At 35.2% G+C, this 27,923-nt stretch overlaps 1 protein-coding gene and 1 long non-coding RNA gene across 2 annotated transcripts; one reads left to right on the top strand and one right to left on the bottom strand.

Moving 5' to 3' along the window:
• Window positions 1-458: 458 nt before the first annotated feature.
• LOC132729826 (uncharacterized) lies at window positions 459-27,810 on the top strand. The gene is made up of 5 exons (XM_060715657.1): window positions 459-603; window positions 15,103-15,303; window positions 25,083-25,250; window positions 25,662-25,901; window positions 26,984-27,810. Exons 1-5 carry the CDS (start codon window positions 474-476, stop codon window positions 27,685-27,687), a joined length of 1,443 nt encoding a protein of 480 aa, XP_060571640.1. The 5' UTR covers window positions 459-473; the 3' UTR covers window positions 27,688-27,810.
• On the bottom strand, window positions 3,118-4,033 carry LOC132729835 (uncharacterized). The gene is made up of 2 exons (XR_009625677.1): window positions 3,822-4,033; window positions 3,118-3,335 (listed from the first exon to the last, which is right to left on the bottom strand). It is a non-coding gene; the product is annotated as an uncharacterized LOC132729835 (long non-coding RNA).
• Window positions 27,811-27,923: the final 113 nt, after the last annotated feature.

The following is a 27,923-nucleotide window of genomic DNA, read 5'->3' on the forward strand; positions in this document are numbered from 1 at the left end:
AATAGTTCAAATATTTTCAAAGTCCATTGACATATGGCTTTGAAACTTTGCACACTTGTTCACCATCATGACCCCAACCTGTAAACAGGAGGAGGTAACTGTATCAAGCATTTTTTTTACTATCAAGCACTAAGAATAGTCGAGCGTTGCTGTCCTACTGACAGCTCTTGTTTAATTCAATAAACACTCGCTCGTCAGCCGCCGAATCTCCCGCCATTATTGTAAATATAAACAATACATGTACACTCGAGAACCAGTATTTCATTGGTCAAACATATTAGCACTTAAACTCCCGCGTGATGCGTGTCTACAAATGTTTCCGATAAATTACGAAAGGCTGGTGAAATGGGCTATACAAACAGTTGTTTGCAATATAACTAGCCAAGCGTCTCTGGTTTTATATAAAATCAACTGTTAATATATGGCCATATAACCTGTCCAATATTTTATAGGTACAATGGAGGGTATACCAGATGTTAAAGGGATGGCATGATGTGGTGGTCGATTGTGGAGAGAATCCTAAGAAGCTACTTGCTGCAGCATTTGTGAATGCCAATACTAACTACTTTGCTTTCAGCTTATTGCCTAAACAGCAGTTTGATCGTATTACATCATTATTGATTTTTTACTCTCTTTTTAGCTCACCTGTCTCAAAGTGACACCAGGGTGAGCATTTTGTGATCGTTTTTCGTCCGGCGTCCGTCCGTAAACTTTTACTTTAAATGACATCTCCTCATAAACCACTAAGCCAATTTCATCCAAACTTCACAGGAATGTTCCTTTGGTGGTCACCTTTAAAAATTGTTCAAAGAATTTAATTCCATGCAGAACTCTGGTTGCCATGGCAACCGAAAGAAAAAACTTTAAATATCTTCTTTTAAAAAACCATAAGAGCTAGAGCTTAGATATTTGGCATGAAACATCTTCTAGTGAGTGTCTACCAAGTTTGTTCAAATAAAAGCCCTGGGGTCAAAATTGGCACCGCCCCGGGGGGTCATTGATTTTCCCTATATGTGTAACCTGTGTATCGTTTTCTGTTTATCACTGGTATATTGTATCCTCCGTGTTATGTTGTATTTGGTTGGTATTTGCCTAACTGTTGTGTCGTCGTTTGTTTGCCTAACTGTGGTAATGTTATTGTATAGTCTGTTTCGTAAGAGAGGTCACTGTAAGTTGAAAGGTTGTATGAATGTGTTCACTAATATTTCACGTGCATGACCCTAAAATCCCCGCGAAACATTTTCTTGCTTAAGTAAAATATTTCCCTTCGCCAGTTCCACATTATACGAGTAACTGATAACTTACTTTACAGTATAGTTGTTGATAAAAGTAGTTACTTATTATAGTAAACTTGAACATCATTTATGGAAAGTTCTTGTATGCTGATCCTGGTAAGAATTTATATATTTCTAATGTCATATTTATTCTTTTCCATTGATGAATTGGATGAAATGTGTAATTTTATTATTTTGTAAATCAATTATTTGTAATTCCTTTGTATTTTGTTTGTAGGCTCGTTTTTGTATGTCCGACAATAAAATGATGAAATAGAAGCAAGTCTTCAATCATTTATCCCCGGTTACAAATGGCTCCCCGACGGGGAATTGAACCCTGGTCTCCCGCGTGACAGGCGGGGATACTCACCACTATACGAGCTAGGGTCGATGGACAGTCTTTCACAACCGCTCCAGGTACGCCCCAGCCGAGAAAACTTAACAGCTTTTCAAGTTGGAGATAGACGGATGTTGTGAACTTGTGACGTTGGCACGTACCGGTACAACTCTACGCATCATAATGGTATATTCCCCCTGTCCCCTTTTAAAGAGCTCTTTACCCATTATAATGATTACATTCCATTTTATAAAGCCCAAAAGTCTATAAACTGTAGAAAACTTACGTTTTCTAGCCCTATGTAATCAAGAAAGGATCGCCGTGGAACTATTTTCATCGCGGAGGACGACATATTCGACTATGCACGTGCAGGAACTTTAGTGTGTGTGTGTGAACTTTATTTTGTGTATTTGTACATGTATGTGTTTTATAGTGAAAAGTGTGTATATTTTATTGGATTAAGGATGTAATGTAAGTACTCTTTCTATATAATTATTTTGGTCACTTCGGTAGTTAAATTATTAGAATCTACTTGTATACTGTACAGTTTATTTACATCAAAGTTAGGCTATCTTCAGTTAGGCATTATTCGTTTCAGTACACTACATGTAAATTTTTGATATAAGAAGATTTTTCTTTCCTACGAATATTTTTGTTTGCTTGTTTTCTTGACATCTATATTAAATTTTTGCTATTTCTTTTTTATCATTTGATAAACTTACATATATCATTTAACAGTAAAGTTTTATTGTTTTAAATTGACAAACAGAAAGTTAGGTTCGTTTACAATATCTAGTACACATTATATTTTTGAGTGAATATGTTGCGTAAGTAAGAAGTATTTTTTTATACAGTTGTAACAAATATTGTCTGTACATATAGATGTTTGTGTTGAATTTTGTGTTTGTGTACATATCATGGTTTAGAAACCGTTTAGCATAGAATTTAAGCAAAGTTGATTTGTTCTGGTGTTCACAGTAACCAATGATTTGTATTAGATGTACTTAGTCCGTGTCCAATTTTTCCCAAACTCTCTCCCAAACCACTTCCATACTAATACAATAAATGCACTCACGGTATGAATGAAAAGATTGAAATGGTAACAGAGAAAAATATCGTGTTTGGTTTTATTTTTTGTCGGATTCGGTTTATTTGATGGTGTTTTTGATTGACCGTTTGTGTAAAACGGACTATAGATACAGGTATTGAATAGATCAATTGACCTAGTTTGTAGGAAAAAGAAATGACGTATGTTACAAATATTTTCCCACGCTACAGGGATAAAAACTAACCATTTAAGCTTGGTGGCCACCTGGGCCACTGACTGTAAAATTTTGGTGGCCCAGTAAATATATCAGTGGACCAACAAATTATGAACAGAAAAAGGGCTAGCACTGGCATATTTTTTTAGCCAATTTTTTGGCAACGAAAATTGCGTGCATGTATTTTTTTTTTTCAAATAAGGCAAAATGGTACAGCATGAGGTATTTAGAAAAACATAAACTATAATGTCCACTTTTATTTTGGTACCAACATTTTTTATCACATTAACACATCAAACTTATAAAATTTACAGTCAATAATCATAAAAGCTTCCAGCTCAGTAGCTATGACATTTGCCTGGTTAAGTCAGTGGCATGACAGTAACAGCAGAAACACATTCCAATTTGCTGCTTCAGCTTGCTTGGTTAATGACAAAGATTTGGCTTGAAGACTATCTGTATCTGAAATAATACAGAAGAAACAAGTTTGAAAGTAAGAAGAGTGAAGAAAATGATATTGAAAATTCTAAACTAAAGAAAATTCAGGAATTAAATTACATGTACTTCTGTACAGGAATCAGTATAAGTTATCTGAAGGCATTTTCTGTTTGTATGTTACTTAACTGAATCTTTCTTTAATATTTCACAGTCATAAGCCATTTATAAATGAACACTTTTGCAAGAGCTTTAGGGGTTACAAAACTTAAATTTGATTTTAAGCCAAATCAAGGTCAATCTTTTTTTCCAAGGAATTCTCTGTAAAGCCAAATGTCAAATAAATTTCTTGTAAAGGCATAATTAGGTTAGAATAAAATGGCAATCAGCCCCCATCCCCCGAAGAAAAAAAAAATGCAAAAAAAAAACATAAAAAAACAACCATTACTCTTAACCAATATTTTCTTTTGATCTGTTATCAACAACGATAAGATTTACTGAATGCAAACTTACCGTCAACAGGTCAAGTTGTCAACTGCAGAACATAATTTGTCGCTATTTCATACCCAAACTTCTGATTTGATTAGCGATAATCTTGAGTAATCTTGGGATGCCGCTACTTATTGTTTCATATTAAATATTTAGACCCGATTTTCCAATGCATATTCAACAAACTGCCAGGTATGTTCACTACAATTAGTGTCATATTTATCAGCTGATGTAAACAAACGGCGAGGGTCAGTGTATTAGACTGTGTTACTTTTCATATCGATATTTAATACAGAAGGGGAGGTAAAAATATAAACCAGTCAATGACCCACAAGAAGTAGACTGTGTCGCTGTGTTTTGAGATAAGAAGCGGTAAAGCGGAAATTGAAAATGGAAAACCAAATGTGTACTTTTCCATTCTTAAATTAGCAAATGCTAAATTTAGACTGGAGATTCCAAAAGTAATACTTTTCGGAAGTTTGAGCCAATCGTGATTTTCTTGAGCAAATTTAATAATTTTGGAGCCAATTTGCTCCTTTGAATTTTCACATGAGTTGATTTAATGGCGGATATTAATTTAATCTATCAGCCGATTTTTTTAGTCGCCGACTGGACGACTATTTGAAATTTTTGGTGGCCCAACTACAAATTAAGTCGCCGTGGGCGACCGCTAATTTTCAGCCCTGCGCTATGTTGATCTAGTTCTAAGACAATTCTTTATTTTGATATGACAATATTTGGAGTATGATTGATATAAAAGTTGGAAATTAAGGTTTAATAATAAAAAAGGGTGTAATAATAACAGGAAATAGTTTGAATACCAAAATAGTGTAAAAACAAAAAAAAAACAAAAACTTTTTTGTGTTTTAAATAGATCTATATTGATTTTTTTATTTGGAAGTTTGCCCTATATTATCCAATATTGACCCATATATACATGAGTTCATTATTTATAGCAGAGTGTTATATTGATATTAATACATAGCTGTAATTACATAAAGCTGTGATTACTATTTGATAGCATAGTGCTGTATATTTTAAGATACTTTATAGTCTACTGATACTAAAAAAAAAGTGGATTCAATTCAATAACATGTCTGAAGAAGGAAATAAATCTAGCTTGGATAGCACTTCTCCTCAGCCAGATATGGAGGAAATTTTGAAATTCATTGAGGACAGATATATGCTTATACCCAAGACTAAGCCCCCACATATTAAGGATACTATTCCGTCCACATCTACCATACCAACTGTGCCATTTGATATTTCTGGTACAGGGGCACCATTATTTGCCAATACAGGTACAAAACCTAAGGTTTCGGTTAGTATTCCTCCTCCTATTCTTTTGCCAAATTTGAGTCTTGGTAACCCATTAGCAACTGGATCTATGGCTGGATCTGGATTTGCAAATCAATTTATGGCTTCTACGCCTGGTCCCTCTTTGTCTGTTCCCAATCAGGTAACAATGCCCCATTCAGTCATTCCCAAGATTCCTTGTTTTTCAGGAGATGAACCTTTACCTAAGGGTGAAGTTCCATATGTTGTTTGGAGATATGAAGTACAATGTCTGTTGACAAATCCGGATTTAACAAGGTCTACTGTTCTCCAGATTATTAGGGGATCATTAAGGGGTACAGCTAGGATCATGACAGTACCATTAGGTCAAAATGCAACTGTCAAAGAAATATTAGGTAAACTTGATGTTATGTTTTCAGAGGCTTCAACTAAGGAAGATTTGTTGACTCAATTCTTTAATAGTAGACAAAATCCCAATGAGTCGGTAACTACATATGCATGTAGGTTAGAAACCCTTTTACAGTCTATTATTGACAAAGGTCAACTCCCAGGCTTAGCAAGGAATGACATTTTGCGTCATAAATTTTGGACAGGTTTATATTCTGATATGCTGAAATTTCAGACTAGGCATAAGTATGACTCTCTTGATGACTACAATTTGTTAGTTCGAGAGATAAGGAAAGTAGAAAAAGAGACTTCTATTAATCCTACTCAAACGTCTTCTGTCCCATCAACTAAGCATACAATAAAACATACACCATTGTCTGTTGAATCTTCTTTTGAGCAACAACTGTCTGCTTTAGAAAATAAGTTGGATTCTAAAATAACCAATATGGAATCTAAACTTTCATCTTTTAAAGATACTATTGAAGCAAATATAGATTCCAAATTTAACTTGATACTTCAGAAATTAGAAAATCGAAGTTCTAATTTCAGGTCAAGTTCACACAATAATTTTGGAACCAACATAAATAACAAAAGCAGGTACAACAACAACAACAACAGCAGCAGCAGCAACAACAATAACAGTAACAACAACAAAAACAGTAATTCTCACACAAACACAAGCAACACCAACAATAACAACACAAATTTTAGTTCTAGATCTTATTCTAGAGGTAGAGGCAGAGGTCATGGTAGATATAACCCTCGGGATTCGAACCAATCAAACTGATAACCGCCTCTGTTGCGGGCAGAATAGAGGTTGGTAATCTTAGTGTCACTGAGCCCAAATCATTTGTAAATAAATCAAGTAGGACTCAACATAGTTCAATTGTAGAGAATCTTATTGGACCTGCAAATGAACACAGTGTTATTGTAAATGGAAATACCTTCAAATGTCTGCTTGATTCAGGTTCTATGGTTTCTACCATTAGTCAGTCTGCATTTGAGACTTTAAATCCTAAGGCTACCTTAAAAGCTTTAGATTCACTTGGACTTACTCTCTCTATTGCAGATGGTTCTTCATTGAAATATTCAGGTTATATTGAAGCAACTGTATGTGTTCCATTTTTATCTTCTTTTAACCTTGACATTCCTATTCTGGTAATACCAGACAATGATTTTAATATTTCTTGTCCAATAATTATTGGAACAAATGTACTTCGCCGTTGTAAAATGTTTGTGAAGGAAGTACCTGAGGAATTATCTATTCCTGAACAGTGGCAAATGGCTATGGATAGTATTGACTCTCATACTTACCCTGTAAAGGTGTGTGGAAAGAAAAGTGTAAAAATACCTCCATTTGAGAGTATCACACTTAATGGCATTGCTAGGAATCTTGATCAGTCTATATGTTCTGTAGTTACTGAAAGTCCTGAAATCTTTAAAGGGTATACAGTTTGTCCACGTGTCATCAAAACACATAATGCTGTTTCTGCAAAAATATCAGTCAAGGTTTGTAACATGACTGCTAAAGTATTGACTATCAAACCCAAGTCAGAAATCTGTACTATTACAGAAGCTAAAGTGATAGATGATATTTCTTCTTATATTTCTCCTGATGTTCCTTCAGAACCTCCAATCGAGGACATTTCAGTTGATTCTTCCAATCTAACACCAGAACAAACTTTAAGATTTTATCAGGTTCTTGGTACAGTGTAACTTCCGAATTCCGGAACTTCTAAAATCCGGAAACTTCTAAAAACCGAACAATTTTTTCGGTCCCGATTTTTCTCCTTCTATTTTCTATTAATATAAAGCTTCTGAATTCCGGAACTTCTAAATTCTGAATTCCGGACGATATTTTCGTAAAATTAGAGTCAAATCAATGCAATTTTACCTCCAAAAACCGGAAATTTCCAAAGGTGTGAAATACATTGTAAATCGAGAATGTTTACCCTGCAGGAAGATTTAATCTCCCTATCGATTGTTTACTTATTAGCGGTGATCGTGTAATTTGACACGCGTTAAATTCACAAACTGTGAAATGGTATGTTTGAAGTGATTGGTTAATCAAAGTAATTTACGGCGGTCAGTTAATTTGAAGTGTTTATTAGCAGATTAAATGACAATTAGTTGGGACAATGTATGCAACAAACGTCTTTAGGGATTTTATTGCATTTGATGTAATAATTAATTAACTAGCATCGGACGATATGTAAGTTTATGCAATTAACAACATTTCTACAAACTGATAGAAATTCAAAAGCATTTGCAGGTAAGATAAAAATGTATTCTTTTCATGCACATCTTTATCTTGATTAAAAGACTATTATATATGATATTACAGTAATGGCCACATCTTCCTTGACATTTAGTTATATTAAGTGGCTTAGTCTTGTCCACATTATCATAAACCTCTGAATTCCGGAAACCTCTGAAATCCGAACTTTTTGACAAGTCCCATGGGTGTTCGGTTTTCGGAAGTTACACTGTAAATGGAAGGGCATTTTTTGTACATCTACTAAAGAAATCCAAACCACTGATTTGATTGAACATCATATAGAATTGGAAGATGAAACTCCTTTCAAGGAACCGTATCGCAGAATACCTCCAGCTTTATATGAGGAAGTTAGGCAGCACATCAGAGAAATGTTAGATGCCAATATTATAAGGGAATCTAATTCGCCTTTTTCCTCAAATGTTGTTCTTGTGAGAAAACCTACAGGTGCCCTTAGATTTTGTGTTGATTGGCGTAAGTTAAACAACAGAACACGCAAAGATGCATACATGTTACCACGCTTTGACGACACTATTGATGTCTTATCTGGTTCAAAGTATTTTTCTAAAATAGACCTTCATTCTGCATACTGGCAAATTGGTTTAGCAGAATGTGATAAGCCTAAAACTGCTTTCTCTATAGGAAACTTAGGTTTCTATGAGTGGAATAATATGGGATTTGGTTTAACAAATGCCCCCGCTACCTTTCAGCGTTGCATGGAAAAATGTATGGGTGATATGCATCTCAAAGAATGTTTAATTTTTTTAGATGACATTTTAATATTTTCTTCCACTTTTGAGGAACATATTTCCAGGTTAGAGTCTGTCTTTCAACGACTCAGTGATCATAATTTGCGTGTCAAGCCTTCCAAGTGTGAATTTTTCAAGTCTTCAGTTACATATTTAGGGCATGTTGTTTCTGCCAATGGTATTGCCACAGACCCAAATAAGCTTTCAGCTGTACAAGATTGGCCTGTCCCTATAAATATAAAAACTCTTAGACAATTCCTTGGATTTACAGGGTACTATCGTAAATATGTCCCAAACTATGCCCAAATAGTACAACCCTTGAACGAACTTTTAAAAGGTCATGGTGACAAGAAGCGATCAAAAGGGTCTAAGAAAAAGGCTAAAACACCAGTTAAGTGGGTCTGGGGTGGAGCACAACAAAAGGCCTTTGCGTTTATCAATGAAAAATTAGTATCCCCACCAATATTAGGTTATGCTGATTACTCCATGGCATTTATCCTGCACACGGATGCAAGCACCCATGGTCTTGATTCGGTTCTCCTACAAGATGGTAAGGAACACGCGTAATTGCATTAACACGCAAGTCGTAGCCTCAGACCAAGTGAGCGTAACTACCCCGCCCATAAACTAGAATTTCTAGCCCTTAAATGGAGTATTACAGATAATTTCCATGATTATTTATATGGAAATGAATTTGTCGTCAAAACTGACAACAATCCTTTAACCTATGTGACTACCACAGCTAAGCTAGATGCCACACAACATAGATGGCTTGCAGACTTAGCCAACTACAATTTTACTATGGAATATCGTAGTGGTAAGCATAACATGGATGCTGATGGCCTATCCAGACGACATATTTTTCAGGATGAGCTTAAGGCTATCTACCAAGCAGTTATTATTTCTGCTCCTATCATCAACTGTACTTCAGGTGCAGCAGCCCTTCAGATGGCCACTGAAGAGGCTGATGTTACTGATTCAATTGCAAACATCGATTGGTTTAATGAGCAGTCCAATGATAGTACTTTGAGTCTTGTAATGAACTTCCTACGTAGCGGTTCCCTGCCCAGGGGGAAAGATACCGGTATTAAGCAACCTGCTGTACAGAAGTACATTAGAGAAGCAAATCGGCTTTTCATACAAAATAATATTCTGTACAGAACCGCTACATTGGATGGTCAACAAGTCAAACAGCTTGTCATTCCTGAATCACATAGGAACATCGCCATGAAAGGTATTCATAATGATGCCGGGCATCAGGGCAAAGAGAAGACATTGTGGCTTGGTAGACAAAGGTTTTACTGGCCTGGTATGGAAAAGGACATTTTCAGTTGGGTTGAGAGATGCGACCGCTGTATCAAGCGTAAGACGCCATGTAACAAGCCTTTCGCCGAACTGAAACCTATCCATACTACCAGACCAATGGAATTGGTTTCCATAGACTTCTTAAAGCTTGAGCCCAGTAAAGGTGGTATTGAAAATATCCTTGTAATAGTGGACCATTTTACACGTTTCGCACAGGCTATTCCATGCAGGAACCAGACTGCAGCTACCACAGCGAAGGCACTCTATGAAGGGTATTTTCAATACTACCGGTTCCCAGAGCAATTGCATAGTGACCAAGGTCGCAACTTTTTAAGTCGCACCATTCAGGAGTTATGCAAGATTGCTGGCATTAAGAAGTCCAGAACTACTCCATATCACGCCATGGGAAATGGAGGTGCTGAACGTTGGAACCAAACACTCCTGAAAATGCTTGGAACCCTTGAAAACCACCAGAAGTATGACTGGAAGGCATACATAGGTCCATTGGTTCAGGCATACAATGCCACCAAAAATGATGCAACCGGATATGCCCCTCACTTTCTGATGTTTGGTTGGCACCCACGGCTTCCTGTAGATGCTTATTTAGGCACAGATCCTTCAGAAGAGCACACAGGGAATCAGTCCTCTTATGCATCAAAACTCCATCGGAGATTGCAGATAGCATACCGCAGGGCTGCAGAAGAAGCTGGTAGGATGGCTGCCAAAAAAAAAGATAAGGTACTGATTCGGAAAGTTGGAGTGAAAGGGACTAACAAGTTGTCAGATCGTTGGGATGAGGAAATTTATATAGTCCTTTCTATACCCAATCCTGACATTCCCGTGTATAGAGTTCAGCAAGAAAGCAAGAAGGGCCCAATTAAGACTCTACACCGGAATATGTTACTTCCCTATCCTTTTACACAACTTGTGGAACAGGAGAGTATCAAACCTAGACCAGAAAGCAGCTCTCGCAAGAGAACTCCTAATAAGTTCAGGTCGACAGCCGATACTCTGTCCACTGAAATCGAGGATTCCACTGATTCCGATTCAGATAATACCGAAACATTATACCTACCTCCACCACTAAGATCTCAGAAACGTCCTAAAGAACAGTCCAGTAGGTCTAAACATACTGTGTCTGTGACCCCAGAACCTTCAAAGGCTCTGGAATCATTTCAGAGTGACCCCTCTGCAGAGACCATTACTCTATCTGACCATTTTTCAAGAATTGATGGTTTATCACCGCAATCAGAGACTGAGACTAATTTGGTAAGTGATCAGGAAGTTGGCTCCACCCCAGTACCTGACCCTGAACCTCCACCTCCAAGTCCTCGTCCTGTAAGGCGCAGAGTCCCACCGCAGAGATACGGTGAATGGGTTACCCCTATTGTAACAAATCCTAGCCAAGATTTGGAAGTATTTGTATGATTATCATATGTTATTATATAATGTAAAATTTTGAATTTACTTAATTAATTTCTTCACAGAAATTAAGGTCAGTAAACCTGATTTATCAATGTTTCTATTTTAGAAATAACTAGGAACTATGTCTGAACAAATCATATATGTTTTCATGTGTTTATACAGTTTTAAAAAAAAATTTAAAAAAAAAATTGTCTCCACATCTGCCATATGTGAACAAGTTGTTGTTTGTATGTGGAGAAGTTGATCTTGAAGTATTAGAGAGGATGACGGATTTATTATTGCATACTAGTACCAGTGTACTGTGATGCAACTTTGTCTATCTATTGTAAATATTTGTAAATAGATTTATTTGAATATAGAGCTGAATCATATATATGAACCTATTTCAATTAAAGAAATTAACTTATTAATTTCACATTACAATTGAAAATTCATAATAAATAAAGATATCAATAGATTTATATTTGTCATTTCATAAAGACAAGAAATAAACATAATTGTTGTGTATTATTATACACATAATTATGATTTATTGAAGATGATTATGTCCTGATGTTTTTATTTGAAACTAAAATATAACTGAGTTATGGAAATGTCAGGAGCCATTTCCTTAAAGGGAGGGAATGTGTAACCTGTGTATCGTTTTCTGTTTATCACTGGTAATTATTGTATCCTCCGTGTTATGTTGTATTTGGTTGGTATTCGCCTAAACTGTTGTCTCGTCGTTTGTTTGCCTAACTGTGGTAATGTTTTGTATAGTCTGTTTCGTATGAGAGGTCACTGTAAGTTGAAAGGTTGTATGAATGTGTTCACTAATATTTCACGTGCATGACCCTAAAATCCCCGCGAAACATTTTCTTGCTTAAGTAAAATATTTCCCTTCGCCAGTTCCACATTATACGAGTAACTGATAACTTACTTTACAGTATAGTTGTTGATAAAAGTAGTTACTTATTATAGTAAACTTGAACATCATTTATGGAAAGTTCTTGTATGCTGATCCTGGTAAGAATTTATATATTTCTAATGTCATATTTATTCTTTTCCATTGATGAATTGGATGAAATGTGTAATTTTATTATTGTGTAAATCAATTATTTGTAATTCCTTTGTATTTTGTTTGTAGGCTCGTTTTTGTATGTCCGACAATAAAATGATGAAATAGAAGCAAGTCTTCAATCATTTATCCCCGGTTACATATGCATATAGTAAAAACTTAAAAAATCTTCTTTTAAAGAACTCAAGAGCTATGGCTAAGATATTTAGCATCAAACATGTTCTAATAGGTGTCTACCAAGTTTGTTCAAATAAAAGCCCTGGGGTCAAAATTGGCCCCGCCCCAGGGGGTCATTGATTTTCCCTATATGCATATAGTAAAAACTTATAAAATCTTCTTTTAAAGAACCCAAAGAGCTAGAGCTTAGATATTTAGCATGAAACATCCTCTAATGGGTGTCTACCAAGTTTGTTCAAATAAAAGCCCTGGGGTCAAAATTGGCCCCGCCCCAGGGGGTCATTGATTTTCCCTATATGCATATAGTAAAAACTTATAAAATCTTCTTTTAAAGAACCCAAAGAGCTAGAGCTTAGATATTTAGCATGAAACATCCTCTAATGGGTGTCTACCAAGTTTGTTCAAATAAAAGCCCTGGGGTCAAAATTGGCCCCGCCCCAGGGGGTCATTGATTTTCCCTATATGCATATAGTAAAAACTTAAAAAATCTTCTTTTAAAGAACCAAAAGAGTTAGAGCTAAGATATTTAGCATGAAACATGTTCTAATAAGTGTCTAACAAGTTTGTTCAAATAAAAGCCCTGGGGTCAAAATTGGCCCAGCCCCCGGGGGACATTGATTTTCCATATATGTGTATAGCAAAAACTTAAAAATCTTCTTTGAAAAAACCCGAATAGCTAGAGTTTAGATATTAAGCATGAAACATTTTCTAGTAAGTACCTACAAAGATTGTTCAAATAAAAGCCCTTGGGTCAAAACTGGCCCTGCCCCAGGTGTGTCATTGTTTTTAACTATATGTGTAAAGAAAAAACTTGACCAGCTAGACCTTAGATGTTTAGCATGAAACATCTTCTAATGGGTGTCTACCAAGTTTGTTCAAATAAAAGCCCTGGGATTTAAACTGGCCCCACTCCGGGGGCCTATATACAGGTGAGCGACTTCAGGGCCATCATGGCCCTCTTGTTTTTTAACGCATTAACAATTATGTTACATCTTCTTTAAGGTTTTCAAACTATGCCATTTTTGTGTCGCCTCTACGAAATAGTGGCGACATATAGGGATCACTTCTCCGTCGTCTGTCTGTCTGTCTGTCCGTCCGTCCGTCACAAAATTTGTCCGGACTACTGCTCATAAACTACTGGTGCAATTTCATCCAAACTTTACAGGAATGATCAGTACCAAGTCTTGTTGTGCATATTGTCAGCATTTTCCGGTTCAATGATTTTTGTCAGAGTTATGGCCCTTTAATAATTTTTAATTTTAAAGTTTGTCCGGACTACTTCTCTTATACCACAAATGCAATTTCAATGAAACTTTACAGGATTGATCTGTAGCTCAAGTCCTTGCGCATATTACACGGGTTTTCCGGTTGAATGATTTTTGGCCGAGTTATGGCCCTTTGACAAAAAGGTGTTTTTTTCTTTGTGTTGCCAAATACACAAAAGCTTGTCCGGACTACTGCTCATAAACTACTGGTGCAATTTCATCCAAACTTTACAGGAATGATCAGTACCAAGTCTAGTTGTGCATATTGTCAGCTTTTTCCGATTCAATGATTTTTGTCAGAGTTATGGCCCTTTAATAATTTTTAATTTTAAAGTTTGTCCGGACTACTTCTCTTATACCACTAATGCAATTTCAATGAAACTTTACAGGATTGATCTGTAGCTCAAGTCCTTGCGCATATTGCACGGGTTTTCCGGTTGAATGATTTTTGGCCGAGTTATGGCCCTTTGATAAAAAGGTGTTTTTTTCTTTGTGTTGCCAGATAAGCAAAAGCTTGACCGGACTACTCCTCAAAAACTACTGCAATTTTATCCAAACTTTACAGGAATGATCAGTACCAAGTCTAGTTGTGCACTGTCCGTCTGTCACAAAATTTGTCCCAACATGAAATTGGCCATCATGAGGCGACACATGTGATTACTGATCGCTCTTGTCTATGTTTATTGTTTGTTTTAATACAGAACTTTTTTAAGTTACGTTGTGTATGAAACCATAAGCTTATAGAAACAATCACTTATCCATTATTTTAATTAACCAAACATAGCAATTATAAAGTTTTATGCACAAGGAAACAACAATTTGCCCCTTATGGGATTTGAACCTATGTTACCAACATTCCTTAGATTAACAGTTTGATGTTTTAACCACTCTTCCATGCAGTTACTTTTTTTAATCTGCCGGGAGCCAAAGAACACCAGCATCTGCATACCATATGCAAATTGAAAGTAGTTCTGATTCTTCCATCTACTATGTACTACTATGTCACATACACATTTATGGCTGCAATGCTGCAATCTTCACAATTTTTATTGTTGTTGATAATGTCAGCAAACTAACATATACATGTAATGGTTTATTTTGTATACAATGTAGATACTTTTGGGAAGTCACATTACATTTTAAACAGACACTTGGTATTAGGTAATTTAATACCTTAAGGCAAATAATAGCAATATTATATTTGTAAATTCATTGTCGTTATAATAATGATAGACCAGATCAAGGAACCATAAAGTTGAGCCTCTTGCTTACATCAGTACATGTATATGTCCTAATTATCTTTTTTGCATGATTTCACAAAACAACTATTATAAGCATGTAAATTTGCCTTCCATTTTATTCATTCCAGCAAATGCAGAAGCTAAACCTGCCACGGTTGAGCTCATACAGAAAATATCATTCAGTAGGACTGCCTATGACCATGGTGATGTGTTTCATGATCTTCCTGAAAGTGTAGCTTCCTATAGGCCAGCAGGACAGTCGTCCTTTAATGTGTATGGCGGAGATGTTACAATTGGAGGATTGGATATTCGCCAGCCTCAATCATCAAGTAAGGACGGTTACAAAAAGCCAAATTAGAAAATAGAGACACCAATAACAGAAAATTGTTGTAAAGGAAAAATTGGCTTTTGTTCAGGAAATAATTTCAAAAAAAGTTCTAGGTTCCAAGTAGAGTTGGGTACCGCCAGAAAGAAAATACCACGGTATACCACGGTTTTTTCCCATAAACCGCGGTATACCACGGATTTTCATTGTATGCTATAGGTTAATTTTTATCCCTAAAATTATAAGTATCAAGGTAGGCTGGTATAGAATTTCAAATATTAAATTTAAGCAGATCTATAAAATACAGATTAATCAAAGCATCATTTAACTTTTTTCAATCCGGTACTTTCGCATGTTGACAATCATAAATGAATTGGGTCATGGATCAGTTCTTGTTGTTGTTTTTTTATCCCCCGCCGATGGAATCGTCGTGCGTCGTCAGCAATTTCTTTAAACAACATCTCCTCAGAAACAAATGACTGCACAGCAACCAAACTTTACAGGAATGATCCTAGGGTGGTCCCTGCCAAAGTTGATCAAATGGTTCCGGTCTGTTGCATAAGTAGGTCACAGGGCCAGAAAAGGAGTTTCAAAAATGCAAAATTAAAAAATCTTGTCTGAAAGTACAAGGCCTAGAGCTTTGATATTTGGTATATGATATAACCTATAGGTTATCTACCAAAATTGTTCAAATTTTAGCCCTGGGGTCAAAATTGGCCCCACTCCAGGGGGTCATAGATTTTCCTTATATGTATATAGTGAAAACTTAAAAATTCTTCTTGTTTGAAGGTACAAGGCTTCAAGTTCAAAGAATATTACAGTTTATGCCATGATTAATATATAAAAAGCCTTATGTCTTCAGTTGTTGTGTTAATAATAACCAGTACTCGGCGGGGGATATAAATTCAACGAATTTGCTTGTATATTACATATTGGTCTCTTTCAACATTTAACAACTGTTATATAAATTGCATAGTTAAAATGGAAAAATGAAATGTTTTTGTTGCTTATTGATTAATAAAATAATAGGTCAAATGCATGTTAGCCGATGACAAATATTTATTTGTCGGTTAATTTTATAACAGAGTCCCAACTGCTATTGTAATTTTTTTATTGCACGGGCTAAGTATTTAATTAATCTGTGTCAAAAACCAAAACAAACATGTACCCCAAAAGCAAATTAAAATATCACATAGAAACAGCTGACCATGTTACTGCTTAATTAATATTCATTAGTTGAACGAACATAACTTTCAATCCAGTTTCTACGCCGTTCTATAATTAGTTAATTGCCATGCGCATGCAGTAAGTGCGTAACGTAAGGAAAACCCCTAGCCTGATTGGTCGCTATTTATATAGTAACACCCTAATTTTATGCAAGGAATGCCCTCATGAATTATCAATCTTTACGATTAGTTTTCGTATCAAAAAGCGATATTTGGACAAGTAAATGTAAGTCGACAATTCTTGCTTCTTCAACTGAGATCATTCAAGTCGACAATTCTGACTTAAATGCGGTAATCGATAAAGCATTCAATTTTCGCTAAGAACTATCGAAGAATGATAATAGTCAGTGAAAGTTGTTTGCAAAAAGGTTAACTCAAAGAAACATTAACATATACAACAGAAAAAGTTTTTTAATTTAGTACATTTTAGGGATCTGTAATTGCTTTAAATTAGAGCTAAAAGTACGGGTTTTCCAGGTCTGTACCGCGGTACGTACCGCAGATGTCATGGACTGTGGTTTGCCGGTATACCGGTTAAACCGCGCACCTCTAGTTCCAAGGGGAGATAATTTTTAGCTCGACTTTTTTTTTTTTTTTGAAAAAAAAAGGACAGGTATTGTTATAACAACTATTATAAGCATGTAAATTTGCCTTCCATTTTATTCATTCCAGCAAATGCAGAAGCTAAACCTGCCACGGTTGAGCTCATACAGAAAATATCATTCAGTAGGACTGCCTATGACCATGGTGATGTGTTTCATGATCTTCCTGAAAGTGTAGCTTCCTATAGGCCAGCAGGACAGTCGTCCTTTAATGTGTATGGCGGAGATGTTACAAATTGGAGGATTGGATATTCGCCAGCCTTCAATCATCAAGTAAGGACGGTTACAAAAAGCCAATTAGAAAATAGAGACACCAATAACAGAAAAATTTGTTGTAAAGGAAAATTGGCTTTTGTTCAGGAAATAATTTCAAAAAAAGTTCTAGGTTCCAAGTAGAGTTGGGTACCGCCAGAAAGAAAATACCACGGTTTTTTCCCATAAACCGCGGTATACCACGGATTTTCATTGTATGCTATAGGTTTAATTTTTAATCCCTAAAATTATAAGTATCAAGGTAGGCTGGTATAGAAATTTCAATATTAAATTTTAAGCAGATCTATAAAATACAGATTAATCAAAGCATCATTTAACTTTTTTCAAATCCGGTACTTTCGCATGTTGACAATCATAAATGAATTGGGTCATGGATCAGTTCTTGTTGTTGTTTTTTTATCCCCCGCCGATGGAATCGTCGTGCGTCGTCAGCAATTTCTTTAAACAACATCTCCTCAGAAACAAATGACTGCACAGCAACCAAACTTTACAGGAATGATCCTAGGGTGGTCCCTGCCAAAGTTGATCAAATGGTTCCGGTCTGTTGCATAAGTAGGTCACAGGGCCAGAAAAGGAGTTTCAAAAATGCAAAAAATTAAAAAAATCTTGTCCTGAAAGTACAAGGCCTAGAGCTTTGATATTTGGTATATGATATAACCTATAGGTTATCTACCAAATTGTTCAAATTTTAGCCCTGGGGTCAAAATTGGCCCCACTCCAGGGGGTCATAGATTTTCCTTATATGTATAATAGTGAAAACTTAAAAAATTCTTCTTGTTTGAAGGTACAAGGCTTCAAGTTCAAAGAATATTACAAGTTTATGCATGATTAATATATAAAAAGCCTTATGTCTTCAGTTGTTGTGTTAATAATAACCAGTACTCGGCGGGGATATAAATTCAACGAATTTGCTTGTTTATTACATATTGGTCTCTTTTCAACATTTAACAACTGTTATATAAATTGCATAGTTAAAATGGAAAAATGAAATGTTTTTGTTGCTTATTGATTAATAAAATAATAGGTCAAATGCATGTTAGCCGATGACAAATATTATTTGTCGGTTAATTTTATAACAGAGTCCCAACTGCTATTGTAAATTTTTTTATTGCACGGGCTAAGTATTTAATTAATCTGTGGTCAAAAACCAAAACAAACATGTACCCCAAAAGCAAATTAAAAATATCACATAGAAACAGCTGACCATGTTACTGCTTAATTAATATTCATTAGTTGAACGAACATAACTTTTAATCCAGTTTCTACGCCGTTCTATAATTAGTTAATTGCCATGCGCATGCAGTAAGTGCGTAACGTAAGGAAAACCCCTAGCCTGATTGGTCGCTATTTATATAGTAACACCCTAATTTTATGCAAGGAATGCCCTCATGAATTAGGCCACTCTTAAAAAATTATCTGTTTGCTATTGCCGGCCGACCCAGCAAAAATGCCCCGACTCAAAAGTTTTTTTCAGCTTAAAAAAATCAGATTTATTTTTATTTCCGCCAAATCAGCAAGGGCATTCCATCTAAAAAATTCCCTCGAAAACAAAAATAAAATTGGAGGAAAATCACACATTTAATATGTAAAGTAACGAGTGATCATTCATGAGGGCATTCTGTGTGTTACTATTTAAAGTATTTACATAAATAGCAACCAACCAGGGAAGGATATTTTCCTTACGTCACGCAGTACTTCATGCGCGCGGCAATTAAGTCGAATTAACTAATAATAGAAAGTATCAAATTAAGGTGTGGAAACGGGATTAAAAATAATGTTTGTTCAGTTAATGAATATTTGTGAAGCATTTATATGGTCACTAGTTTACCAATGTGGGGTAATTTTAATGTGCTTTGGAGTACATGTTTGTTTGTTTATGACTGCCGACACAGATTAAATACTTTAGCCCATGCAATAAAACATTTCTGGTAGCAGCGGGGATTCTGTCATAAAATTTACCGAAAAAAATAATTATTTGGAAGCTGTGGTCATTTTATATGCATTATTGTTTTGAATAGCAGACACAATTATTGCAAAAATATCTTCAAGATCAAAAAAATGTAAATAAAATATCACAATCAAAATCACAGATTTACATACGTCTAATTAAACTCCATGTCAAAATGCCACTTACGATTAATAATTATGTCAATAATTGACACGATAAATATCCAACATTTTTTTACCTTGAGCAATAATTAAACATGTGTAATCATTCCTTGACAAAAAGAAATGAACAGTTTTTTTTCTGATATATAAAAAGAGGTGGAAAGTCAATTGAGTGTCGGCATTTCTTTGATGATTCGGCAACAACTACAGGTGTGTAAACATCAAGATTCAACAGATTCTTCAAGAAGAGCCCGACCAGTCATTTGTCAGAGGTCATTTCGTGTGTAAATTTTGTATTTATATTTAACAATGGAAACATTATATTCCTTTTATCTATGGATGCTACTTTTTGTGCGAGTGTTTTTGTGTCTTTTAGCGCTATGGAATTTCAACAATCTGCAATAATTTTCGGGAACTAACAATGAAATATTTTAACGATCCGCCATTCAGAAATTATAGGAGACAAATCTTGCGTGTGTTATTTTTTACAGACCTGTAATAAATTGAGTAATGATCATGCATCCATGAGAACGAAATGTCCTGGTGATCCACTATAATTTTTCCAGTTCGTACGGGAATTTAAGGCAGGATTAGTTTATCACATCGGTAATTTGACCATCCTTGAATTTATGTCTACATAGTCATTTTTTTTATTTCATGTTATGATTACTAGTGAACATGTTTTTTATTGTTTTTGACTGTGTTTAACATGTTAGTTTTGCCGATGATGATAGTGTAGCCCAAATTTCCACAATCTGTTACAACGTACTAAGCGTATTAACTTATGTTCAGTAAAAATTATATATAAAAAAAAAAAAAGCCTACCTACCGACCCACTCCTTATAACTCTGGGTCGGCAATAGCAAACATATATATTATTAAGGATGGCCTTATCAATCTTTACGATTAGTTTTCGTATCAAAAAGCGATATTTGGACAAGTAAATGTAAGTCGACAATTCTTGCTTCTTCAACTGAGATCATTCAAGTCGACAATTCTGACTTAAATGCGGTAATCGATAAAGCATTCAATTTTCGCTAAGAACTATCGAAGAATGATAATAGTCAGTGAAAGTTGTTTGCAAAAAGGTTAACTCAAAGAAACATTAACATATACAACAGAAAAAGTTTTTTAATTTAGTACATTTTAGGGATCTGTAATTGCTTTAAATTAGAGCTAAAAGTATGGGTTTTCCAGGTCTGTACCGCGGTACGTACCGCAGATGTCATGGACTGTGGTTTGCCGGTATACCGGTTAAACCGCGCACCTCTAGTTCCAAGGGGAGATAATTTTTAGCTCGACTTTTTTTTTTTTTTTGAAAAAAAAAGGACAGGTATTGTTATAGTCGCGTTGCCGTCCGCAAACTTGTACCTGGATCATAACTTTTTAGCTCACCTGAGCTATTAGGATCGGTGAATGTCCGTCGTACGTCTACAATTGCTTGTGAACACACTAGTGGTCACACTTATGACTCAATCATCATCAAACTTTGTCAGGATGCTTGTTTAGTCAATTGCTCGGATGAGTTCATACTGGGTCATTTCGGATGGAAAACTAGGTCAAAGGAGCTGAAAATAGAAAAACCTTGTGAACACTAGTGGTCACATTTTTGACCCAATCATCATCAACCTTTGTCAGAATGCTTGTTTAGATTATTGCTTGGATGAGTTCGAACATGGGTCATCTCCGATGAAAATCTAGGTCACAGGAGCTATAAATAGAAAACCTTGTGAACACTCTAGTGGTCACATTTTTGAACCAATCATCATCAAACTTGGTCAGAATGCTTGTCTAGTCAATGGCTTGGATGAGTTCGAACATGGGTCATCTCTGATGAAAAACTAGGTCACAGGAGCTAAAAATAGAAAAACCTCTTGAACACTATAGTGGTCACATTTTTGACCCAATCATTATCAAACTTTGTCAGTGTGCTTGTCTAGTTAATTGCTCGGATGAGTTCGAACATGGGTCATCTTGGATGAAAAACTAGGTCACAGGAGCTAAAAATAGAAAAATCTTGTTAACACTCTGGCGGTCTCATTTTTGACGCAAGTGTCATCAAACTTGATCAGGATGCTTGTCTAGGTACTTGCTCGGATGAGTTCAAACATGGGTCATCTCGGATGAAAAACTAGGTCACAGGAGCTAAAAATAGAAAAATCTTGTTAACACTTTAGTGGTTACAATTTTGACTCGATTGTCATCAAACTTGGTCAGGATGCTTGTCTAGGTAATTGCTCGGATGAGTTCGAAATCGCATGTGAAACTAGGTCAACGGAGCTAAAAATAGAAAAATCTTGTTAACACTCTAGTTGCTACTGTTTTGATCCAAGTATCCTGGAAATTGGTCTGAAAGATTTGTTTTGATGATTTCTAGGTCAAGTTTGAATATGGGTCACCTGGGTAAAAACTAGGTCACACTGCCATACAAATATGGATAATCCTTGTTAACACTGTAGTGGTCACATTTTTAGCTCGACTATACGAAGTATATGGAGAGCTGTCCTACTCGCCCCGGCGTCGGCGTCCGCGTCCAGATTTTAGATTAAAGTTTTGGTGCAGTAAAATATTTTTCACTATAACTTTGTCATTTCTTAAGGTATCAACTTCAAACTTCAAATATATCTTCCTTATCATCAACCACATCATATGTGACAAGGTTCATAACTCTAGCACCAATATTTTCAGATTTATCTCCCCTTGAACTTAGAATTTTCCTTAAAAAATACTATTTTTTACTGTTACTTCCTTATTTCTTTAGGGATCAACCTCATACTTCAAATATATGTACCTTATCATCATCCCCATCTTATGTGACAAGGTTCATAACTCTAGCACCAATAGTTTCAGATTTATCTCCCCTTGAACTTAGAATTTTCCTCAAAAAGTACTATTTCTTACTGTTTCTTCTTTATTTCTTAAGGGATCAACCTCATACTTCAAATGTATTTACGTTATCATCATCCCCATCTTATGTGACAAGGTTCATAACTCTAGCACCAATATTTTCAGATTTATCTCCCTTTGAACTTAGAATTTTCCATAAAAAATATTTTTTTTTACTGTTATTTATTTATTTCTAAAGGGATCAACTTCATACTTCAAATATGTTTACGTTATCATCATCCACATCTTATGTGACAAGGTTCATAACTCTAGCACCAATATTACAAGAATTATCTCCCCATAAACTTAGATTTTTTTACTAGAAAAATGTTATTTTTTATTATAACTTTTTTATTTTTAAAGGTATCTACCTCAAATTCCAAATACTTATTCCTTATCAACAATTACATTTTATGTGACATTGTTCATAACTCTTGATGCAACATTTACAGATTTATCTCTCTTTGAACTTAGGATTTTCTTTAAGAAATATAATAGCTTCTTTTCTTTTTTTAAGGTATCTGCTTCAAACTTCAAATATATGTTTCTTATCATTACACAAATGTTGTGTGACAAGGTCCATAACTCTAGCATGACTATTTCTAGCATTATTCCCCTTGATCTTGGAATTTATGTTAACAAATATTATTTTTTTACTATAACTTAATACATAATTATACATAATTTTTTCATAGTTTTGTCCTCCTTACTGCGTCCAGTATTTCATTAGTCGAGCTTCGCTGTCTCCTGTGACAGCTCTTGTTGACTCACCTGTCATAAACCTTGGTCAGAATGCTTGTTTAGGTAATTGTTCGGATGAGTTTGATGGGTCAGGTGAGCGATCTAGGGCCATAATGGCCCTCTTGTTTATTTCTTGGTGTATTGTCTTCATACTTGGCCACAACAACCTTTGGGACAAGACCTTTCAGTAGACCACACTAACCTTGACCTTCATCAATAAATGACCTTGACCTTCAAGGTTAAAAGTCCCAATTTTTGCTTGTTCATGCTGTTATTGGCTGTAACTTTGTTATTTTTGAATGGATTGTCTTCAAACTTGAACATAATAATCTTCAAGGATATCCCTTAAAAATAACCTGACAGACCTTGACCTTCACTCATAAATGACATTGACTTTGAAGGTCAAATTATTGAAATTTTCATGTTTTTGGCTATTATTAGCTGTATCTTTATTTTTGAATGGATTGTCTTCAAACTTGAACATAATAATCTTCTAGGATAACCCTTAAAAATAACCCGACAGACCTTGACCTTCACTCATTAATGACCTTGACTTTGTTTTGGCTGTAACTGGCTGTTACTTTGCTTTTATTGAAGGGATCAACTTCATATTATAACAGAACATACTTAAAGACAAGACCTTGTTGTTTATCGTGACTTCACTACGCGTTTCCACCACATGACTACCACGTGACTTCCATGGGCACCACCATGTGACACCACCACATGACTCCAAAAGTGCCTCCACCACGTGACTTCACCACGTTACTCCACCACGTGACTTCCACGTGGCACCACCACGTGACTTCACCACGTGACACCACCACGTGACTTCGAATTGCGTGTCTCTATTTATATATATATAAATTAGTAAACTAATGTGACAATACAGAATGATTAATTTTATAAAAAGGAAATGTAATATTTTGTTCAAACATTTCTTTGTTTGCTTTTAGAGAAAGTAAAAGAAAGTAAAACCGCCTCCGTGGTCGAGGGGTTAGAGTCGATGACTTCTAATCCAATTACCTCTCTGGCGTGGGTTCGATCCCCGGGAGATGCTTTGGTAGTTTAGCGCGGAGGAAGTTAGTCTAGTACTGGTGTAACTCTCCAGGAACGATGGTTAGGAACTACCCGCCTATATGACTAAAATACTGTTGGGAAAAGGCGTAAAATGAAACAAACAAACAAAAGAGAAAGTAAAAAGTCGAGCGTTGCCCCCGCCCGGCGGTGGCTCTTGTTTAATTTTTTTTTTAGATTCAACAGTTTCTGACTCTAACTTTTAAATGCAATTAATTAAGAAGAAAAGTTCTTTAATTCATAATAATTATCCAAATTCTATCAATTTACATCAGTTTTAATGTTGAATATTACTATCATAAATGTAATGGTGATAACAAGAATGGACAGGCAAACGTATATGGGATACTGTTAATCAAACAAAACATTTAAGGGAAATTGTAAATCAAACAAAACATATAGGGGATATTGTAAATCAAACAGGACATATAGGGAATATTGTGAATCAAACAAAACATACAGGGAATATTGTAAATAAGACACAAATATATGTTTAAGGTAACTAAATTATCAATTACCTTGCTTTTTATCATCTGCTGCATTCATATCAGGGTCTTTCACAGCTTTAATTTACCGTATAATCAATGGGCTATTTTTAGCGATGTGGGTTTCCAAGTGTGAATTCCAAATGTCGCTATGGCCACGCTTCAGCGCTTGTGCTAATTTCGTCAGATTACACAAATAAATCTGCCACCAGGCAGTATTATCGAGTGGAGAAATATACATGTCAGACATTTCATAGAGATTTTGGGGCGACTAAAATTTCGCTTTTCAGATCATATAGGGCGAAGTGAAAATATTTACTGCGAACTTTTCGCCTGACTTCGCCCTGTATTGATAATTGCAATACAATTTTTCCTTTCAAATAGGTTCCAGTAATGTTGCATCAGATAGCCTTGATGGGTCCAGCAGTAGAGCTACAAGCTTTGGTTCTTTCAACATTCATGGAGGAAAAGTTGCAATATCAAATATGGCAATTGGACCCGCTACACAAGTCAGTGGCTTTCCAAGTTATAATCAATCGCCTACTGTAAGAGGTATGTATGTAATAACAATATTTTGCTAGTTCACATAATTGAAAAAAGATTGTTTGCTTTTTACTTTCAGAATATTAAAACTGTTCTACATCTGAGCAAGTCTATTAAAAGCACTTTCTTCCTGCACTTACAAGTATAAGTAGTTACTTTCTTCACTCATGATTCAAGGAACGTTCTCTGAGTTCAAGTGGTTAAGGCCACCCACTGCTAAAGGCATCAAGCAGAATTGCAAGGGTTTACCTTGTGTCTATTCTCTCAAAAAAACTTAAATGTTAGCGTTGATGGTGGAGATGTGATTGAAAAAACTTTTTAAAACCTTCATATTCAGCTTGAATAAGCAAGTCAGTAAGTTATTATTTGTATAATGTGCTGTGACATTGTTTGAAATAACCTATGTTTAACTTATTCTAGGAGAAATGTCGAGCATTGTGCCAGACTTCGGTAAACCACAACCAGGAAGTTTTCTATCCTCCGGTCAGCCGTTTAAGAAAGAAAATGACGATACGCTTAGTCAAAGCATGGTAGCTGCATTAGGTGAACAAATGAAATCAGTAGGAGCTCTCATATCTGCCGGTAACATCATCGGAACTGTCTTCAGGGTCGGCACCAAGTATGTGATGACGGCATCACATGTCGTGTCCATGGTGATAGGTAAAGTATTAAGAATGTGAACTTTTCTATCAACAAATTTAAGAAAAAATTTTTGAAGATGGTCATTCATTTGAAATTTATACATCCTAAGTAGATATAAATAAATGCTTTCAGTCCATAGTTATACTTGATTTGAATGACCATATCTCCCAAATTCAGATAAAATTTCTCAGGAATAATGCTTATGAGGATGTCAAGAAAAATTGTATTTTGCACAAGTCAGTAACAAGAGCTAAAAATACATTTTCACAATGAAATTTAATAAATCTTCTTCTTAGAAACTATCATGCCTACATGATATTCTATTATTCATGAGAGTCAGTTTTTTTTCTTCTTAAGGTTTCAGTTGATTAATTACATTTACATTTTGTATGCATTAAATTACTTAATTGTTAAATATGCATGTGAATGTAAAGTGGATAGTGAGAGTATTTATATACAAAAATTTGATAATTTGACAAAACATTGGCTTATTTCAAAATCAATTTACGCAACTGCAATTTTAAGACTTAAGCAATTGTACTTAGATGAATGACTTACAATGATAATGACCCTTTGGTCTTGTGAAAAATATTTAAAATAAAACCTGTTTTGGTCACAAAGAAAGGTTTTAGACAAAGAAGTTTGTTGATGAAGCAATGGAAAAGCAAAGATGAATGTAAAAATAAACACAGAATATTTGAAGGATATATATTTTTTTAAATCTTCAACATTTTAAAGGGACTGTACTGAGTTTGTTTTTTTTTTATTTGAGAGAACTGGAAATATATTTTTGAGAATAATGTTCTATTTGATGTAAGGCTTGACAAATAACTTGTGTGCAAAATTTCAGATCATTTTCTCGCTCCATTTTTTCTAATTTGAAAAATGACCAAAAATTGTAAAGTGTTAAATTGAAAAGTGTACTCAAATCCGGTTAAAAATGAATAAAAGTATGATTTTCAATTTATCTCTAAGGATATTTCTTAGTTGATTTTTGCATGTCTTTCTGTTTCACATATCCCAGTTGATCAAAATATCAAGATGTCGGCTTTTGGACCTCAGTGGAGGTCCTTTATTTCAATATAATTTGTTTGTTTCAGACCCTCATAACACAGGAAATCGTGACTTCAGTCGGCTTGAAAGTGATGACACTTTTATAAACTTCAATGAATCAGTAATATCACCATGTGTTACCGTTTACAGAGTGAGCAAAGAATTTATCGAAAATAAAGAGTTAGATGTAGCAGTTCTTAAAATCGCAGGAGATACTCTAAGTGGTTTACCAATGAAAATGAACCTATGTGTGAATGATATAAGTGAAATGCGCGTCACAAATGTGTCGCTAGTTGGCTATGGTCATCCTTCAGGTGTGATGAAGAAACATTTAGATCCAAAATGTAAGATCATAGCTCCGGATTCAGACAGATTGCGGGCTGCACACGCTTTTTCTCAACAAAATTTTGATTTGTGTAGGGCAGTTATACGAGAAAATGGAGGAAACCCTGATATTGTAAACAAAGGTTACCTTGGCTATAATCTACCATCCAAATTGTTGTTTGACTGTTTCATGGAACACGGGGCTTCAGGAGGTCCAGCATTAACAAATAACAATGAAAGGTCGGTCCAAGTGGTTGGACTTTTGACACATGGCCTTCCCGAGTTTTACTTCTCTCTTCCAGACCTAATAAAATCAAACTTTCCAAATTGTCACCGTCTTGAAGCAGGAACAAAAATGAAAGACATCTTTGAATGGATGAGGGGCACACAAAATGAATATATTGTTAAAGATATTTTTAATCTTTAAATCCATTTACACCTTAAGAAAATAACCTTTGTTACCCTTCCTACATGTACCTACTCAAAAATATCACTGCTACCCAAACATTTATTGCTAAGCAAAAAAAGCTATGGTTGTAAATAAGTAACAGATGTTTAAGCATTCACAATATGGTGATGTTTCAAAGTCAATATAATTCAGAAATGAATAACAAAAAAACTGATATATGGTAAAATAAATTTTGCATGGTTTCCGGGAGAGGA

This window comes from Ruditapes philippinarum, unplaced genomic scaffold, assembly GCF_026571515.1.
Source record: "Ruditapes philippinarum isolate M1 unplaced genomic scaffold, ASM2657151v2 ctg2896_1_1_1_1, whole genome shotgun sequence".
Lineage (NCBI taxonomy): Eukaryota > Metazoa > Mollusca > Bivalvia > Venerida > Veneridae > Ruditapes > Ruditapes philippinarum.

Bases quoted from the DNA above. Each gene is read 5' to 3' on its own strand.
- LOC132729826 (XM_060715657.1), top strand. From the start codon at position 474: ATGTTAAAGGGATGGCATGATGTGGTGGTCGATTGTGGAGAGAATCCT. The intron at 604-15,102 runs GTATTACATCAT...TATTCATTCCAG, and splicing joins GCCTAAACAGCAGTTTGATC to CAAATGCAGAAGCTAAACCT. The intron at 25,902-26,983 runs GTAAAGTATTAA...TGTTTGTTTCAG, and splicing joins TGTCGTGTCCATGGTGATAG to ACCCTCATAACACAGGAAAT.